At 41.9% G+C, this 20,439-nt stretch overlaps 1 protein-coding gene across 1 annotated transcript; it reads right to left on the bottom strand.

Annotated features, from left to right (window-relative positions):
• Nucleotides 1–1,325: 1,325 nt before the first annotated feature.
• uchl1 (ubiquitin carboxyl-terminal esterase L1 (ubiquitin thiolesterase)) lies at nucleotides 1,326–8,610 on the bottom strand. Its single transcript, XM_080759328.1, has 8 exons — nucleotides 8,424–8,610; nucleotides 7,369–7,488; nucleotides 6,317–6,461; nucleotides 5,452–5,537; nucleotides 4,064–4,111; nucleotides 3,814–3,883; nucleotides 2,320–2,378; nucleotides 1,326–1,461 (listed from the first exon to the last, which is right to left on the bottom strand). Exons 1-8 carry the CDS (start codon nucleotides 8,454–8,456, stop codon nucleotides 1,378–1,380), a joined length of 645 nt encoding a protein of 214 aa, XP_080615454.1. The 5' UTR covers nucleotides 8,457–8,610; the 3' UTR covers nucleotides 1,326–1,377.
• Between the last annotated feature and the right edge of the window lie 11,829 nt (nucleotides 8,611–20,439).

Raw genomic sequence — 20,439 nt, 5'->3', positions numbered from 1 at the left:
CAAATTGTAATAAAGTCTACATTTTATAATCACACACACACACACTAGATAGCAAACGTCCCAAGGTTATTTAAGAGTGGTGTGATTTATCAGTGACAATTATCTCGAGTGTTGCTTTAGTTTGGCGGCTGATCATTCAAAACCAGTTTGCTGATAGGACTGAACCTTACAGCATGTTTGCATTGATGTGGCATTAAAGCTCAATGACACTTGGGCAACGAGTGGGTTGTTTGGTTACCTCCGTGTGGAACACAGATGAAAGCTAAACAAGCTAGGAAAAACATCTTGTGTGCGCCAGTAAACTGAGATAGTCTGTTTAAACGCATAAAACATTTAAAAATATATATAAAACCGGTAAGATTCTGTATGTTGTTGCAAGTTTGGGATCACCAAAATGCACACATGCAGATGACCAAGACGACAGATAGTTTTTAGCCTGCTCACTGTTTAACGATACTTTGACACAATTCAAAACATACAGGCCATTGATTTGCTGTGACAAGGAAGCGTACAGTTTCATTTAACAGATGGGTGGGTCAGGTAAAGTTTGCTTTTTATTGACTGGAACACAGCTGCATTGTCAATAGAATTACAGATTGGGAAGCTTTCAAAAAGGCAAAAGATTTGGAACAAAGCCTATCATCATCCCCAAAAACAGTAGTGTAATTCTTTCAAATGGACACACTTTCCTTTTTTAAACAGGCTTCTAGACCATTGCTGATCATTTCCAAAGGTCAAGGTGTAAATGACAGCTTTAGTTTCTAGAACATGGACTGAAACCTCACAAAAAGTGCAAATTAACAAGTGCCATTACAAATGAAATATTCAAAAACATAGTTGTTAACATGGGCAGCATCATGTAAGGTGCCCACAAGCATCTGAATCCAGAACTTTGCATCTAATGAAGACTACCTCTGTCTTTTCTGATACGCATGACTTCACACAGCAGCGACTGGCGTTTAAAAGACACAGGCAAGTCTCTTCAAATGCAAACTATGAACTACTAACACAAAAAAGGCACAACAGACAAATTCACACATGTTCACAGGCAGTGACGTTTGTCTGATCTCGATAGTTCAGAAAACAGTAGAAATATCAAAATAACAAAATTCCAGTGCTAAGTAACATCACATTAAAGGCTTGCGGCGAGCTTGTACCAAAGAGGACTCAGTGAGCATGTGTAGATGTCACAGACATGCACAAGCAAATAACGAAGTTGTGGGTGTGCTCTGTGTAACAATGTGTGCTATATAGTGCAAAGTGTCTGCAGATGTACAGGGCATTCTGCAATGCCTGGGGATGTTGTGTGTGAGCTCTCAACAGTAAATTTGGTTTCTTTCTATTGTGGTTGTGTGGTATTCTACTTGTTGGGGATGTCTAACTCTGACTGAGTGCCACCGCAGAGAAACGGACTTCGCCCTTCTCCCGTTCCATAAATTCACGACACACAGCAGAAGCGTCCTGGAGGGGAAGAAAGGGAAAAGGAGAACCGTTTGGCAAGATCACTGGTCATTTGTGTGTCCAACTTTGCACAAGGCACACCAATGGTCATGTAAAGATTTAAAAAACGCATTGTTCCAACACTGTAAACATCTACCAATGCCAAATAGTTTAAGATCATATGCCCAATTTAATACAGTCATATTGTAAACAAAATGTCTGTCATTTTCACTACTTGTGGAACTAACGACATGCACAATATAGGAACAGGTTGCAAAGTGGTTAAATGTTTGTCTAAAGGGGTAAAGAATTAGTTCATGACGTGCACACGGCGTAACCGCAGCATGTGATCAAAATATACCAGACAAACAAACACGACACAGATGGACATAGTCGCACAAGACCAGGGCAGACACAGGACCATGCACTGAGGGAGAGTTCTGTGTGCCGTCAGCCTGTCACACAACTGTACGGTGGGGAACCCCTGGTCTATGCTAGTTCCAAGTTGGTAATCCACATTCAGCATGCATAACTGCCAATTAAGTGACCATTACTGTAGTTCTGGTTTTCAGAGAACAGGGCTGCATACATTAGTGATGTTGATACCTTAGTGACGTTAATGAAAAGATCATTACCAAGTCCTTACACCAAGTAATTTCAGTTGAAGCAGTTAACCCATTCTGAACGGGAACCCCTTTTGGTGTCAGCATCATGTTATGCTTTAGCTATTTTTGAAAAATCGAAGAACGACTGACATTTTTAGAATCTGATCTCAGGTCAGAATGGGTTAATCAGACCAGTGTGTGTCCAGTGGAAACCTCGTATGAATCTGATCTCAGGTCAGAATGGGTTAAATAGAAAAACTACCATAGTCATTACCTTAATGAAGGAATCATCTGTGGTGGCTCCATGCTTCACTGCACCGTCCAGTCTCCCATCTAAAAACAAAACACAGGGCAACTTAAATACTAAGCAAGGCTATACTCCACACACCTCAAGTGTACTGCATGCAGTCTGTTCTGTTGCATAGAACATATTTTGCTCGCCGTGGAATACAATGGTAGTGGTACACTACATTTACAGGAATATGGTAATATACTACCTTTGACAGGTTTACAAAATGTGAAGTAAAAAAAAACGCTTGAAATAATTTTACAACGGTTGCATTTGTCTAAGCTCAATTGTTTGTCGTATTATGGAAGACGCTTCTGATCATCCATTCTACTGCTGGTTTGACCAATTATTGACCTGTAAATTGGTGGATTTGAATTAAAATACGCTGCACCATACAACTGTCCTACCCTGGTGTTGAACCGAGGTCTCCTGCGCAGCTGCTCAAATATTGCATTTTAACTTTAAAGAAATTAGTAATTACATAGAGCTTCAATATAATTTTACTCTTTAGTATCTACAAGATTACACAAGGAATGCATTGTGAGCTTGTAGATCACCATTTTTGTGGCCGTCTGTCCCTAAGGCTTTCGCCTTAGGGACAGACAGTAGGCTGACAGGAAAATGGGGAGAGAGATGGGGGGGGGGTGACATGCAGTAAAGGCCGTCGGGATCAGGAGTCGAACCCGCGACTGACGATCTACAGGCACTCCCAGGCCTGTAGATCGTCATTTTGATAATTATAAATCATCCTTTAGAGAAAGCCAAGAGTTTGCCAAGTCATGGAGAAATCAGATCTACAAGCTGACAACTGAGCATGAAGATTTGCAATTTTCTTATATGGCTATAGTAATCGAGCAAATTTGGGCTGTATTCTCTTACTGGAGGCCTCATTCAAAACCATTTTGAGCATGCTTGCAGCTCTTTGTTCTCAAACATCAAGGTAAAAAAAAAAAAAAGCTCCATACCTTCTAAAACAAACTGATACCACTACTCTGCCGTACGCCCATGACCTACCTAATTCTAACATACTTTGCTATTTTGGGATGGCTCAGGGTGGGAGACAGGGTTAAGATGAAAATAAATAGAATTGGCGAAGAGACAGTGCCCAGGCCCATATATATATATATATAGGTTCAGGTAGGGCCTTAATTTTCAGGACTATTGAGAACTCAGTTTTCACGGGCTGCGAGGTGTAGCTGCACCAATACTAATACGGCCCGTCTAGAGTTTAAATGGACAGGCATCAGTCAAAAGAGAGACATCGATGTTTGTGTGACTAATCTGAAAAAGCAATAAAATTTTGAGTCATAAAAAAAATAGAGAGACATCGAAGAGGAAGGATGGGGAAGGTTCAGCATATGGAATGTCAGAACAGGTAAACTCCATATATGGAGATCTAAGAGTTTGAAAAGAAAACAATCTGCTGGCAAAGGTCTTGTTTTCCCCATTGAAAAACTGAACAGAAATACCGACACTCACCCAGTTCATAGAGGTGTCCTTTTACGTTGATGAAGGTAATGAAGTGGAAGTTGACTTTATCAGCTTCAGGCTGAGAAAAAGAAACATTGGAGGACTTAGATCTTGTACATTATGCATGTATATTAAAATTTTCAGTAGCCCTAGCAAGTCACTGGTTTTTACTAAACCGATCAAAATAATTGTCACACGTGTAACATACAAAAACTGACCAAATTATACATGAAACCCAAACGGCCATTAGAGATCTTACCCTACACTGTCCCTGTGCAGCCGCTTCATCATGAGCCTCCCGGATGTCCTTGGAGAAAAATAATGACGTTAAACTGAAGATATGGTCTTTCATTGCACTACAATTAGAGTTTATATAAAATGTATATTTGAGAGAATATTTCAGTTAAATCATAACATGAGCAGTGATTTCCATGCCATTTAACCACACACTTGAGGGGTCCCCCAGGGTATTTTACTTGGCACCCTCATTTCCCCCCACTAAACCAAATATTTTCTGAAAATGGGCAATCTAAAAGCTCACAAAACATCAGATTGTAGATTGGTTTCACAAAAATGTTATGCACTTTAAACCATGGGCTAGTACAGCTACAATAGAATGTCTTTCACTATTGCCATTTAGGAATCTCTGGTGACCTCTAGTGGACGATGTAAAAACATTATGCAGCCCTAACCAGTCTGTCAAAATACCATCTCCAAACTTGGCTTTCATAATATAAATGACTTAAGATAGTCTTTTACCAAACCCAGACTTTAGTGCAACTCCAAAGTGGAAATAAATAATCTTAAAATAAAAGCATACCGTAAATAATTGGCCTTGAATATACATACCGGTATTAAAAAATGAAATTGCACAAATGATTTGATTTGTAGGCCCATATTTTCAATGAATGAACATCAAGCATCAGAAGTGTTTCTGTAGACACATTTGTAAACCAAAGCATCTATCTCAAATCTGTAGCCAGAACCAGAGTTTCTTAGGAATCTACCAATCGATTTTGATCTGTGAAGCCAAACAGGTTTGTGTCCCGACCTTGTAGTCCTATATTTAAATGAGGTGTGTTCTCCACAGACACAAGTATTTTTCTAATTGCTTGAACCGTATCATTGGTCAATCAGTGTTGCGTCGGTCACTAAAATGTTCATTGACGCGTTAAACAAATCACCTGTCAATCACCGTACAGTACACACTGGTTGGAAACGGCACAAAATTCCATGTTCCATTTCATGACTCGAATATCAATCAAATCTCCATCCTGGCCAGCAGCTGTACTGGACCTCCCCACTGGGTAAGAGGTCACTTCAGGACTAAATAGAAGAAGTTGTGACTCCAAAACCAAGTCAGGGGCTTGCTTTGTTTGTTTACATACAGAAAATGTTACACATGTAGCCTCCAGTGTTAAGTTAACTTTAAAAACTGAACAAATGTTCCATTTGTACACAGAGTAAAAATGTAAACGCCCAAAGGATGCAAAGTTCATTACTATTGAACATATTTCCTGCTACCGGTATATTCATATTTCATGAGCAGCTAAATCAGTCTGTATGTCTCTTCAAGGGATGGCACGTTCATATTCACCGACTAAAAATAAAGATGTTAACATACATGTATTAAATTAAATGCGTTACCTTATTCTTCTCTAGACATTTGGCACGATCAGCAGCAGACATTTTTGCAGTCTCCTCGAAAAACTTCTTGAGGGCTGAGGCACCGTCTATGACAGGGCACAAAGACATGTTTAAATCAATGACTATGAGTCATGCATCGATGACTCATGCATCTTTACATAATTGCCTTCCAGTTTCCAAATTCCATTATTTAACTACCACATTTCTGGCCTATATCAAATTGACATGAATTATAGATTTTGATTCAAATTCTTCTCTCGATAAATGTTTTTATCTACACTTTTCAAATCAGTCCAAATGGATTCCTTTACCATACAACATAGCCTTAAGACAAAACTAATCATGCGATCTCAGGAGTCACATGGGCAACAGCAATTTTGTGAGCAGCCTGCGACATCAGCCGCCTGATGTATAATTCACATATTGGCAAGGTTTCAGCCGATTAGAAACCCATTGACTGCCATCATTACTCCAAATTGAAGTTTCAAAATTCATGAAACACAATAAATATGTTTGGTGCCGACTGGTGCAGACAGTGGTTTGGAATATTAGCTCCAGACAAACAAAGTTTAGGCATATGGCAGATGCCAGAGTGCGGCGTGCCAAGTGACAGTAAAGGTATAAAGCATAGTTAAATGGTCACAGTTCACCATGTTGGCATAGCCATTTAAAGCCAATTTTCAAGTCTCTGAAAGTAGTATTTACACTAAATTATGTAGTTTCCTGGACGTATGAAAAAGTCTTCACAATCCTAAACCAGTAACTTACACAGGAAAGTGTAAGTTACTGGTTTGAAAGGTGTCCCTGGTGAGTGATGAACCCTGGGATGTGGACAGACGGTAGCCATGATCAGATGTGTCCTCACCGAATGTCACTTTGCTCTGGTTGTTGCCAATGGAGTGCAGGAGGGCCACGGTGCCACAGGAGTTCACCACTGTCTGCTTCAGGAAGTAGATGTCCGGTTCATCCACTACCACCTTGTCCGCCTGTTGTTTCCTGAGAGTCTCATGCTGACACACACACACACACACACACACACCATCATGGCACAATACCCAACCAATGGCATCGTTGCCGTCGGGCATAAACAGTCCAACTTTGTGTTTTTCTTAAATTAAACCATTCTGGGCGGGAAGGCCTTTTGGTGTTAGCATTATGTTAAGCTTTAGCTATTGAAAAATAGCAGATCTACAAGCTCATAGCACACCACCGAATGGCGCGCTACAAGCATGTAGGTCTGCTATTTATTTTTTTTAATCGAAGAGAACTTTCAGAATGTAGAAGACTGATCTTCAAAATGGGTTAACACCCTACTTGATCCAGCGTCACACATCTGCTCTGACATGTATTTATCCTGAAGTAGAGTCTATGAGTTTTCCCAACTCATATTGTCAAAACTTCGGATAAAAGCAGACTATGATTGCTGTAGTGTTTATACATTTCTCTTTTTAAAGGAGTCACCCCATCTCTTTAGAAAACAGAAAATAAATGTTCAGGTTGTGATACAAATTTTATTCAATCAGGAGAAGCCAGACAGACATTTATATTTGTATAGTGCCCATTTTAATTTCACCACAGATGAAATAACTTGTTTCTCTGATAAGAGTTCTTTACTGAATGGATAAACTTTGTATCCTGATTTTCTCTCTGTTCAAAGAGCTGGAGAAACTGGGAGAACCACCATTACTGAACAAACACTGTATAGCAATGAAAGCCAAATCAAAAGCGCCATTTAACACTCATTTTAACAATCCGCTTCACAGATCCATGTAGTTTTCAATATTAAAAAAAAAAAAAAAAAAAACACAGTCTGGGCAACACTGTATAAATTAAACATTACATCTCACTCAAACATATACTCTGCTGCCCCCCCCCCCCCCCCCCCCACACACACACACACACACACACATCCCTCACCTTTGGTGTCAGAGGAAAGAGGAGCATCAAAGCACAGGAGGGAGTTGACAATGACTCCCCATCCAGGCCCAAAACATCCACAAAATGCCAGCTTCCAGCCACACCCAATTTAGTCAGCATCTGAAACAAAGACACACATGTCTATCATGGCTCAGCACTTTCAGAATTGACCAAAATGGTGACCAGTTGGATTTGTCACAGGAGGATGTCATGAAACCTTGTTCCAATAATAAAACTAGATGGCATTCATGACATAACACATATTAAATTAACTTGAAAATGGGCCAAAACATAAGACGGTGAAATCCTAATTGAACCTAATAAACACGATTGTACCGTGTGCGCAGCTGTAGTAGTTCATCCATCCATTCCTGACCACACCCTTCATCCCAGACAGAGGGTGGAGCACACAGCATGCGCTGCTGCATAAGGTTACTGACTGCACAATGCATTACTCTACAGAATGCACAATTACTCTACAATACTCTAAAATGACTGCAATACACATTACTCTAAAAATGCAAATACAGTCAACCAGTGTTCAAGTCCAACTCAAGTTTAGTTAAATCATAGCCATGGTTCATGACTCTCGTATTCATACGAGATGATAATCATGATGTCATGATAATCATCATGGCAGTCATGTTTCAGGGCTAGTTAAATCATTACATTTACCACACAACACGTTCAATCCAAGTTTCACATTTTGCCATTTAAAAATACAACCGCAACACCATAATGACAGGCTTGCGCGATGCAATTCATTCGTGCGATTATAGAGTGGCCAGATATCATTGTTTATTTGAACAATGTCAGCACCGGCGTCAACTTACCAATTAAATAAAAGGACAATAACCCTCATCTAACACCAACATACATACATACCGCCATCATGACTCGGCATCATCATGAAAATGATACGCACCTTGTTGAGCATCTGAAAGAAAGCACACAGAGATGGAAGCAGCAAGGTGAGTTTACATCGTCGAGTGGAGAGGAAAAAAGCATTAAAAAAATACAATGTTCAGGGTTTGTTAGAGGCTGGTTTCACTCACCTCGGGGTTGATCTCCATCGGGTTCCACTCCATTTTGCTGAAAGTTAGCTGGGTTTGTCCAGTTGAATCGAATGAAAGCAGATAAAAGCAACCGGCGTCTGTCTGGTGTGATGTGGTGACTGGTCTGCTGCTCCCCTTCTGCTTGACTAGAGAGTAGACGGAGATAAAAGCTGGAAGTGCGCATGCACGCGGTTTATACTCTGTCTGCTTGTGTTACAACACATCTGGTTCCCCTGTCGAATTGTGTGCCTCCAGCAGAGGTCTTCTCCTGTACGGAAATAATAGGCTACTTACTATCATACTATGAATATGATTATTATAGAAATTGTATGATGTGAAATAGCCCTGGAATCTGGATTGGGCTATTTCACGTCATTAGATAGAAAGAGGAATAATATATATTTAAAGTATATGTAATATCTAAAGAGGATGGTGGAAAAGCGAAAAATGATATATCAATATCCTTTCTGTGTACAGCTATATTCCAGTAGATGTCGCTGTAGCTTTATTCTTTCACTGATGTGATGTACATTTCCAATGCTGCTGACAGATATAGCCTACTCAAGTGCTATACAGTCGTTATCAATGTGTTTGTGTATTGAAATTTTGAACAATTAAATGTAAAAAGACATTCAGAAGAATTAGCTGATCTACAAGCTCTGATATTTTCACTATATTTGAAATATTCATAATATATTTTGTAAGTCCCTTGTTAGAAATAGAGTGGAGTCATAGTGCATTCCTGGCGAAGTGAAAGTCACGAGACTTCAAAAATCACACTTAATGTGAAGTGAGGGGTGTCTTTATTTATATCATGATGATCATCAACGATGATGTAGTCACGAGGACATGCACAAAAGCATAAAGTCCATAGACTTGGCCACACAGGGGGGCACAAAGCCAGGCATTGGAGTCTCCATGGAAAAAGATAGGAACAGTTCCATATATGGGCATACAAGGGACACAGAATAAAGGCAAATTGATACGACGGATACTTGGACAACAGGTACAGTGCACAACTCTGGTAGTTATGGGTATGGCATATGGGTTCTGTCTGTCTGTCTGTCTGTCTGTCTGTCTGTCTGTCCGTCTGTCTGTCCGTCTGTCCGTGTGCATGCGTGTGTGTGTCCTTTATGCCTATATATATAGAGGTCCCTGATGACGTAATACATCATAGTCCTGAGATCATAGACTGGTCTCAATGTACTTCACTACATTGTCTGACAACTGGCATTGCATTACTGAAGAGGCATATGCTGCAACAGGCATCACAGATCACACCCTTTGATATGCAATAGGCCCCCACTTGATACACCTTTGTTTTACATCTCTGGGACTCCCCCCAATCTAAATCCCTAATTTAAGCAGCCCCCAAGACAGACCAGACAGACACTCACCATGCAGGGATGAAAATAATAATCTTTCCTTCGGCCTGGTAGAGATAATGTTACGTTGATGATGTCTCAAACTAAACAAATGACTGTGGCAACATGCTCCAAGCCAGAGAGAGTTGACACCATGTTTGGGCAAGGCTAGTGACGTCACACTACACCATGGTGAAGTGCTTATATACTGGCCCATTCGATCTAAGACCTAAATATATCACTTAGAGGAAAGAAAATCTCTATGAGTAAGGGAATAACTCAAGCTGACGTCGTTATTTTAGCTTAAGGAGTCAAACATCTCCTTAGGTACTCAGGATTTCTCCCGAGATACATCGTCATGAAAAAGAACTACAGAGAAACCCCAACAAAAGACAACAGAGACAGATCATCAACAGAAACCCCTGAGTGCATGCAATATCGCAAGGAGCAAATCAGGAGATTAGAGGAGGAGTTTCAACAAGTTAAGGATGGGAAGAGGACACAGGAAGACCCCATGTCTGACGATGTGCGACACACCGTCCTCCAGGTCCTGAAGAATAACTATGCAGAGCTGTATGGTAAGTACCAGTGCCTCCCGATTATCTTAGATACCCCGGGGAAAAACTCCCGCAAGGAGAGCATGGAGGCTTTACTGAATCAAATTGAGAGCAACATTCACCTCTTTGAAGGCTGCAAGACCATTTTCATAGCCAACAGCCCCATGGAGATGGACAGGCTGGACAATAAGATTATGCACTCGGGACTTGTATACAAATATATCAGGAAAAAGGATTACCTGCAACTGCTCAGAAAAACAGTCAGCTCTTTGGAGGCTGAGTATAGCAGCGATATTAAAGAGCGGAGGAAGCAGGAAGCCGACAGGCCTGACGATGAGCGGGAGACCATCCTCCAGGACCTGAAGAGCAACTATGCTCAGCTGTATCATCAGTACCAGTGCCTCCCCATTATCTTAGACACCCCAGGGAAAGTGGCCCGGAAGGAGCGCCTGGAGGCTGAAATGAATCAAAAGCAGAACGACATTAATCAGTTTGAGAAATATCGAGAGGAGCACCCTGAGTGAGAACAAGGACTACGGAAGTTTCCAGAATCTTATGTTAAACAATGTATGAAGTCCACCTTACCGATTTCTGAAAAAATGCATTTTAATCTCAAAATGGTAAGGATTCTGCAGTGAAGGAACCGGAGGGGAGATATTGCATGAGCTTTCGGGCAGAGTAACTCACATTTTCAAGTTGCGTATTTCAGCTTTCATCTTGAGAGATTCCAGAAGATCATCCTGCCACACTAATTGACAAAGACGTCCGGCCACTACCACCACACCGTAGTAGACTACATTCCTGTACTAGTTGGGCACCTGGACAACTGTGCACCTAGGGACATGTAGGCACCTGGACGAGTGGGCACCTGGACAACTGTCCAGTTGGACAACTGTCTAACAGTGGCGAATACCGATCTATAAGCTCACAATGCAGTGCGGATGCAAGGCATTGTGAGCTTATAACTCATAGATGTGAATAGATAGTACGGAGCATAGCGGGAGCATAGGCAGGACAGGCATAATGAGCCTGGGAGAGAAAAAAAGGTGCAAGAACCGTGTGGCACCAGCAAGATCGTGAGCGACGACATGCCACAACAGGACAACAGGATTGAGAAACTTGAGAAATGAATGAGGGAAATGGATGATATAGATCTCCATGAGAGACCATCTACTGTGAATAGTCATCAACTAAGATGTTCTCCTGAAGCATATGCATTGTTAGCATAGATAGAAAAGAAAATGTGATTCACTTGATTCTAAATACCAGATAACCAGACTACTGAGGTGGCCTAGCTTTTTCACTTTTCCACTTTTATCACTATCAATACCTTAGAAGAACACTTATGTTTGTTTTTATTTATTTCTTTTTTGTCCCAACTTAGACCCAGGGCTTTTTTGTTAGACTAGTGAGCTCAATCCTTTGAGAGTGCCCAGTTATTTATTGTCACTATTCTTTATTAGTGAGCTTATTTTTGTTGTTTTTCTCTAAGATGTCAATCTCATTCAGGAATAGCCAGGACTTGTTTAGTTTTTTTGAAGTCTTTTATACTTCTGAAATATTTTAACCTGAATATTTTTTTATTAAAAGGTCCTGCAGTAATGTTTTCAACAACCACAACCAGCTGAGGCGGTTGAGGCTGAGCAATCCAACCCTTTTTTATTAAAAGGTCCCCGGACCCCCAGTGATGTTTTCAGCAACCACAACCAACTTGAGGCAGCTGAGGCAGCTGAGGCTGAGCATTCCAACCCATCAGTGCGTAGTAGAAAAATAGTGGTACACACTACACACCTATTTTTATAATGCATCATCTCCACCTGTGTAGGGGATGATGGGTGGGATTTATTGTATTAAAGCAGAAACCTACTTGTCCCTCTTTGACATTCAATGCTTTTTTCCAGCCAGGGACGTTGGTTGCCCTACTCTTAGGATATTTGTGCTGCCCCCCCCTCCCGACGACTGCTCTGCATTTCCTCATCCAGATCGGCTATTTTTGCCGTTTCTGAGGACGCACACACGGCAGCTCGTTATTACGCGGCGGAGGAAATTGTTCTTATGAGGGTTGGCTTGGCACTTTTTGGCACATTTTGTTGCGTTTGTTTGTATACGTAGCGACGGCACTGTTTCCAGCATTACCTTTGAAATATCAAGCCGTGTGTGTGCTTTCATTCTTGTGCAAACAGTGACCATCTATCTCAAAATGTCTTCTATCTGCTCCATACTGTACATGACATTGTTTCTAGTAGTTGTGTTAGTACCAAAACACTTTATACTTACTCATATATTTGATATAGCCTAGACTTTACACATTATAGACATTTTATATATACAAATTAAAGTTGTTTCTCTACTGAGTTACCATTCAGGATTTCCATTACATGTTTCACCTGTCACGTTTTATAAAACAATGCGTCGATTGATGCACAGTCATGAGAGTTTGCACACCTACAGTGTGCAATAGTTAATAAATCACCACCTTTCCTAAATATCTGATAGTGATTGTTCTTCTGAAATCATCGTAGCAAGATCATCATGATATGCTGAGTATAGGTGGTGGTCTGGTATTGAACCCTTAGAGTATAATAACTCTATGATTGAACCCAGAACCTTGTGATGAAAAGGTGAGCACTCTGAGCTAAATCCCCACCAGCCACCATGTCTATAAGATGGTTATGCCCTTAATTTGTGCTATGTGAAACAGATCCTACTGTAACAGATGTTTGTTGCAGTTGCAGGACATGACTGCCTACAGTGTGTTGCCTGAATGCTTGCAGTCATGCAGTGTTCCACACACAACATGCTCCTTTCATGTGCACTTTGGGTTAATCAGACGGTGGGTCAGACAACGTGTGCCGTTTGGTAGATCTCTCCAGGGAGTGGACAGGACCTATGGAAATAAATAAATTGATAAGATAAATTAGATAAATACATCAATTTCACAGATATCATATGATGATGTCATATTTCGTCACATTCTGCACTTCGCGATCAAACACGTCTACAGTGTCTGTCTATATATGATGATAGTGTACATTCATGGGTGGGGGCAATGCACCATCATCATCTAATTATGTTAGCAGAGCAATTGCTTCATTGCTCGGGCTCCAGTGGCATAAAGGTCAACTTTATAATTCAATGCTTATCTTAAAAACACACTAGCAGATCTAGTAGAGCCATGATGGGGCACGTTACACGTAGGGTTTAACTGGATAACGCATTCAATATTTCTCATAGATAAAAAATAATTTGTCTGAAGACATTACTCACAGAAAATAGCATCTTCTGTTTGGAAATGAATGGCTGGCTGTTTGAGGTTTGATTGGGGGGGATTTATAGCGCTTCCCTTGCTTTTTCTCTGGCTTTGCCGCTGCCTTGGTCAGTAATTGTCTGCGGTGGTGGTAAGTGGCTAGCACTTACTTCATCTGAAACAGTCCGTGGTTGGGGTGGCTCGGATCTTTGATGATTCGGAGAGCTTTGCCGAAACAGTGTTCATCTTATGAGGCTTGGATGGTGGGGAGGTCACATTCCGGTCAGTACAGTTTCCATGCTTCGCATTACAGCAATTAGTCCGTTTGCTCTTCGTTGGTTGGTACCTCTGTTGAAGTATAGCCTATGACTCAGGACATTTGGTCCCATGTCTTCAGTCGACTGAGAAAGTAGAGGCCTTGTTGTGCCTTTTTCACCACCCGTTCACTGTGTACGTCCCAGGTGAGTTTCTCACTCAGCTCTTTTGTCTTGTCAGTATTAAGAGCCAGGTTGTTCCCCTGACACCATTGTTTCAGATTCTCCATCTCTATAGGCTGTCTCAGCCTATCAGGCCGTATCACTGTAGTGTCATTTAGATCCCTTCCTCACTACCTGATATAGTTCTGACAAGAAGTCCAGAATCCAGCTGCACAGATTGGAGTTGAGCTCTAGGCTCCTGAGCTTGGTGTCTAGTCTGACAGGGATTGTAGTCGACAGTATATGTAGTCCGTGTTGTCTCTCTCAGGTGTGATGTGAGAGAGCAGTGTGCAGACGTTCCTTATGGAAGGTCAGTTGGTGGGGGTCGAACGTGAGTGTGACATCTTGCTGTTGATCAGCTCTGACATGTTTCTCAAAGCATTTGCTCGCCATGATTCTGAGTGCTACAGGCCGCCAGTCATTTTAGACCAGTTACTGTACTCTTTTTCTGCACTGAAATGATATTTTCTGTGTTGCACATGCTCTGTAGACCCGCCCTGGAATTGTATCTGGACCTGCTGCTTTACGTGTGTTGATTGATACATTGGAAAGCCTTGCGCACTTCAGATGCTGCTTTACTTGTATTTCCTCTAGCCTTCAGCCCTGCTATAAATAACTCATGACACATATTAAATGTGTTTTAAAATAATGTATTGAATTCATCATCTATCATAGTGCAGTCAATTGGAAGTAGACAGCTCTGTAGTGTAACCTGTTGCTATGTGAATCTGTTCATCTGTGCTGCATATTTTAGGGGCATTTCACTTTAATTAAAACACTTCTGGGGACATTTTAACGTTTTCTCTGGCTTTTGTGTGCACCCCAGACAGGTTTGAAGTTGCTTGATTCAATATTTAAATATTATATATTAATTTGATCAGACTCTTATAAGCCTATTCAATTTAAAACTAATTGTTAATGATTTTAGACTAATTGAAAACACACTGGTGACTGATATTGAAGAACAAATAAAATGTGGTAATAAGTTCCCATGTGAATGTTGGTCATGAGGTATATGAATTCTTGAAAATGTTTGAAAATAAATAATAAAAATAAAAGAACAATGAACATTTTTGCTTGTAATGACTTGCCCAAAATGGAGCTGCCAAGCTGAAAGCGGTTTGGTAGCATTGATGCAATAGGCTAGGCTGGGTGTGTGTGTGTGTGTGTGTGTGTGTGTGTGTGTGTGTGTGTGTCTGTGTGTGTGTGTGTGTGTGTGTGTGTGTGTGTGTGTCTGTGTATGTTTGCCGGTCGAGTACGCACTGTAAGCGACGCGCTATGAGCTTGTAGATCTGCTATTTTCTCTATTTTTGTCCAGAACTGTCCTCTCTGCACCTCCCTGCGTACTAGAGCTCCAGAGTCCTGGATCACTGCCCTCCACTCCCTCCTATTCAGCATCAGAGCTCTGAGTGTTGTTATACCGCTGTCTCTTTCCCCTCCTATAGCTGCGCCCTGGGTTCTGGTTGGCTCCCACAGTGTCAGTTTGCTCGCCACCAGTTCTGGGTGTCTGACACAATGTCCTGCCAGCCTCATCCTTCTCTCTCTGACCTTGTCTGTGACCTGCGGGAGGCCCCCCCGTAGAGGTCCATGATGTTTGTTCATTTGGATCCCCATTAGCTATACTATCTTAGTAGCAGCTACTCCATGTGACATCGGGAGCCATTTGTAGCATCCTTGTGCTCACGTATGTAGGGGGTCTTTGATGCTGTACTTTGAGGGAGTGTACAGTAGTATCCTGCTTCTACTGACTCAACTGTAGCTTCGAGCACTGTCCCGCTGGAAGTTGGCAATGGTTTTGTCCTCCGTATTAAATGCCATTATACTTTTGTTTTCTTGAGCTTGAGGCCAAACTTCCTGCTCTCCATTTCTGTACTGACAATAGTGGTTATCTTCATTTCTATGCTGTGTCCGAGACAAGGGCAATACCGTCTGCATAGTCAATGTGCATTGGTGCTTCATCATCCATTATAAGCCCTAGCACTGATATGGCAGTTCTGTTGACCGCTTATCACCCTCTGTCCTTTTATCACCCCTCACCGAGGGCAAATACAAAATACAGTAAATATAAGCATTTGCATTGCCCAAGCTTCCATGAGTCTTGCGGCCTACCGGCAAGGTTGGATAATTGTCTCCACCAGGCCGAAGGCATGGGGAGAGAGTATGTTTTGCACTCCGTCCGTGTGTGTGTCCGTCCGTCCTTCTTTCCTTCCGTCCGTCCGTTACCAGCTAATCTCCGCCACCGTTGGCCCGATCCATGCCAAACTTTGCACACACACTCCCTGGATGCCAACACGAACCTCTGCTCCAAATATTCTTCAACAGCCTGTTATAACGCCACCATGAGGCCGATTTAGGCAAAACACATTTCTGTAGATTACTCTTACACATTTTATCCATACATCACACAATTCGGTATACTATACACTATCTCCATAGTCATGTGATCAACATCTGCACCATCTCCCATCTTCCATCCTGATTGGCTAATATTGGCTTCCAAAGCTCACATGATTGGTCCGTTTCGAACAAAATGCCACAACTCACAAACACAGTGTGCAATTTCCGTGAAATTATACACGCACATTTCCACTAGGCCGAGGACGACATGCCACTAATTATTTTCCAAATCAGCCTCATGGTGGCACTATAGCAGGCCAATTCCTGTTTTTAGCTATAACTGCATCAATCTGTATACAACTTATGTATGTGCACTCCCTAGAGGCCATGGAAAAACATTGTCTCTGCATCGCTCCACATCTGCCGGTTATAGCGCCACCATGAGGCCGATTTCTGTAAAACACATTGCTTATCGTCACCTTATTAAACTAATGGCCTAAGTCATTTTTTGCCGAAAAGCCCTAAGCCCTAACGTAAAAGGCCTTCCTGTTACACCCCATTAAAAAATGGCCTATACAATACAATACAATACAATACAATACTGTTTTTGTTTTTTTGTTAATGTTGCATACAAGGCAAGACAAATTTCAGTGTGAGCTGACAATAAAGTACTGTATCAATACAATACAATAGACCCACACATTTTGACTTGTCACTGCCAGGGTGCTCCTTCATATTATTGCTTTTCAAAGCAGTGGGCATTTTGTCAGCGTCTGTCTTTTTGTAATACTCATCGTTGATGGACTGTACATACTGTATATATGTGACAAAAACGCAAGACCTTTAGTCGCAAATAAGAAAAGAATGATTTTGGACTGATTTTGCTGTCTGTTTCCACAGACAGCAACGATATTCACTTTTGATAGTTACACAAATTATAAATATTACTGTTTCATTGTGGTCCCCTATGTATTCAATTCATCAACGTAACAATCAGCATATACCGCAATAATGCATAATATGTTAGTTGCACAGATTTCATCCAAATCTCACGCAAATCGGTACACATGATCTCTGTAGTCATGTGATCAAGACGAGTCTGTTGGATTTCTCAGATTCTACTCTTGATTGTCTAACAATGCCTTCCAAAGTTTTCAGGAGTGGCCCGTTTCGTTCAAAATGCTGCACATGTCCTGCTCATCCAGAATTCTATCCTCAGAGATGCGTATGAGTGATCTGGCTCTGCATTTCCTCAACAAAATGAAGCAAATTGTTGCAAAAAACAAACAAACAAATTTACAAATTACTCCTAAATATTTTGCCAAACATCTCACGCAGTCCTATCCTCCTGGTGGAGAACTGTGCCCAGAAGGGCACTTTTAAAATTTGTTTTAATGCTACCTTCGCCAGGAGATCAAACTTAGCTGTAGCAGGCAAACATATAAAATCATAATAATACAACTGTAACAATGTTGTATACAAAACTCCTCACACAAAATAACCAACAGAAGAACAGCTATTCAAACACAGCGGCCACTCAAGAAAACAAAACAACCTTCCCCCCTCACCATGCACATCCTTATAATGCCCTCGTCCAAGGTTTCTCCGACTGCATGCACCTCTTGGTACCACAGCACCTCAAAGGCCCTTAAAACAAGGCTCCAGACTTCTCAAAACAAACTGGTCAGGCGACTACTGGGCCTCACCCCCTGAACCCATCTCAACCCTGCCCACTTTGACAGGCTGGAATGGCTTAGGGTTGACGACAGAGTACAGCATCTTGCAAAGGGTCTGGTCCACAAGATTCGATACACCACCAAGATACCCATGTACGTACCTGTCTAAATACTTCCTTAATGTCAATGAAGTCCACACCCACAACACCAGTGGGAGTTCAACAAACCATGTGCAACCCAGATTCGGCACAAACAAGGGACTAAATTAATTTCACTCCTATGCCACAAAAATGTGGAACGCCCTACCAACTGTCATTAAGAATGACAGTTGGTAGAATCAGTTGGTAGAATCAATTGGTAGAATTATGTGAATCAATTGACTCCTTCAAAACCGCTCTCAAAGGGCACCTACGGGCGGCTGCAATTCGAAACTGGCCCCCGTAAAATCTGAATCCCCCCCCCACCACCCACCCCTTTTTCCCCTCACTGTATCTTTTCCCCCTTTTCACATCCTTTATGATTTCCTGCTTTTTTGCTATATAGAAGTGTATATTTGTACGTCTCTAAATGTTATGATGGATTGAAAACGGTGGACCCTCTTGTAAACAAATGTAATGCCTTATGGTGTCGTGTCGTCCACTCACAGTTAACAGTTTTTGTATTGAGTTGTGCTTGAATGTACTGTAATTCTGCAAACTGTTAATAAATACTCCAATCAATCAATCAATCATTCAATCAATGCCCTTCTAATCCCTTCCATTTCTAAGGTGTGTAGCAGGAAGATGCCGTTTCTACCAGATCTGCCATAACCGGGGTAATTTTCAATAGCATTCTTTGGAGGATCATATAGTTGGTAACCATACCAGAGCTGGGACAGAGAAGAGTACAGAACAAATAAAGGCTTGCAAGGTATTTGATAAGATGCATTAACAACGGATAGTAGGAGTTAATGAGTAACTCCCTCAGCCATTAGAAAGTGAAGAAGACCCATCATTCACAGCGTGAATTAATGTGATGTGGGACTGGGGAATAGGCTGTAATCAGATGTGGAGACAGAAGAATCCACCAGGTATTGATCAAATATACATGGTCTGTGTGTGTGTGTGTGTGTGTGTGTGTGTGTGTGTGTGTGTGTGTGTGTCACTCATGAGGGCGTGCATGCTGTGCGTGTTTGTGCGGGAAGCTTGCATGTGGGTGGATGCCTAGGTGCGGTGGGGGCTTTTGTGTGTGTTCATGTGACACACAGACACAGTTGAGTACACACACACACACACACACACACACACTTTCTCTCTCTCTCACATGCACACATGCACAGCACACACAGAGTTTCCATCGGTGCATGCAAGAAACAGAGCTTGTGCTTCACCGTCACCAAAGAGGGAGATTCTATGTTCGATTTCGTCTCCCTGCACCTCAAAATGGACATCACCTGGTGCAGTGTGTTATGAAACCAGTGTCAACTGTTCAAAAGGATACTCAGTCCCAGCCGGACCTGCAGGGACGTGTGCTGTGGATGAGCGGTTCCGTGGTGATGAGCCGACCTCAGAACATTTGAGTTCTGCTTGGCTGTGTGGGAGCTTTGAACTTTTAGCCGTCTCAACACCTGGGAAGAAAAGGACAACAGACTGAGAGGTACTGGCTGCTACACCTAACACACTGAGACGGAATTGGCTTCCCCTGCTCTGTCCGCAGTGGACAAACCCATCATGGGCACCGCTGCTCCCAGAGTACACATGTAGGACCACTATAGGAATATAGAATACATAGAAACTCTAGTTTGGACATTTTCCATTATGTTGTGTTCTGTTGTCACATAAAGAGTTTTATATTATGTGTTTGTTTTTAACGGGTTTTTTTTTAATTTGGTTTCCTTTGCCTGCTTTGAGTCCTCTGTGAGTGCAACATGTTTTTATCTGATTTCACCTCTACAAATGTGTGTACCTTGCTGTTATCAACAAATTAGCAGAGTGACGTAAAACGGCCTCAGTTCAAGTCATTTGCTGTCAGACCACTGATGAACGGGACCTTGAGAAATGGTGTCAATGTAATCTTTAAACGTTGCACGAGAGTCTCCGTCGGCTTTTGCGCAAGGACACGCATTTTGAGTCAGCCATGAAGTCGGGACCCGATTTATTTTGTGACTGACGTCTTGTGAACCATTGGAGTGACCCGACCACTCTGTTTGAGAAACGGCACCGCAACCATGCATCTCCCGCTGTGCTTCAACGAGGTGAACGGGGTGCCTCCGTTGGCTGCTGGCTGGGGATGGAGCACGGTGACCTACCTCTGTCTCTTCTTCTCTCTCGGCATCCTGTTCGCTCTGCTGCTCTGGTTCCTAGTGCGCGAGCTGCGACGC

This window comes from Protomyctophum bolini (assembly GCF_963924005.1).
Source record: "Protomyctophum bolini genome assembly, chromosome: 3".
Lineage (NCBI taxonomy): Eukaryota > Metazoa > Chordata > Actinopteri > Myctophiformes > Myctophidae > Protomyctophum > Protomyctophum bolini.
The sequence above is the reverse complement of the archived record's forward strand: the minus strand, read 5'-3'. Positions and strand labels throughout refer to the sequence as shown.

What these genes read in the sequence shown, in the direction of transcription:
- uchl1 (XM_080759328.1), bottom strand. Translation starts at nt 8,456, where the DNA reads ATGGAGTGGAACCCGATGGAGATCAACCCCGAG. An exon ending in CGATGGAGATCAACCCCGAG is followed by an intron (nt 7,489 to 8,423) that starts GTGAGTGAAACC and finishes TCTTTGTTTCAG; the next exon opens with ATGCTGACTAAATTGGGTGT. An exon ending in CAGATGATTCCTTCATTAAG is followed by an intron (nt 1,462 to 2,319) that starts GTAATGACTATG and finishes CTTCCCCTCCAG; the next exon opens with GACGCTTCTGCTGTGTGTCG.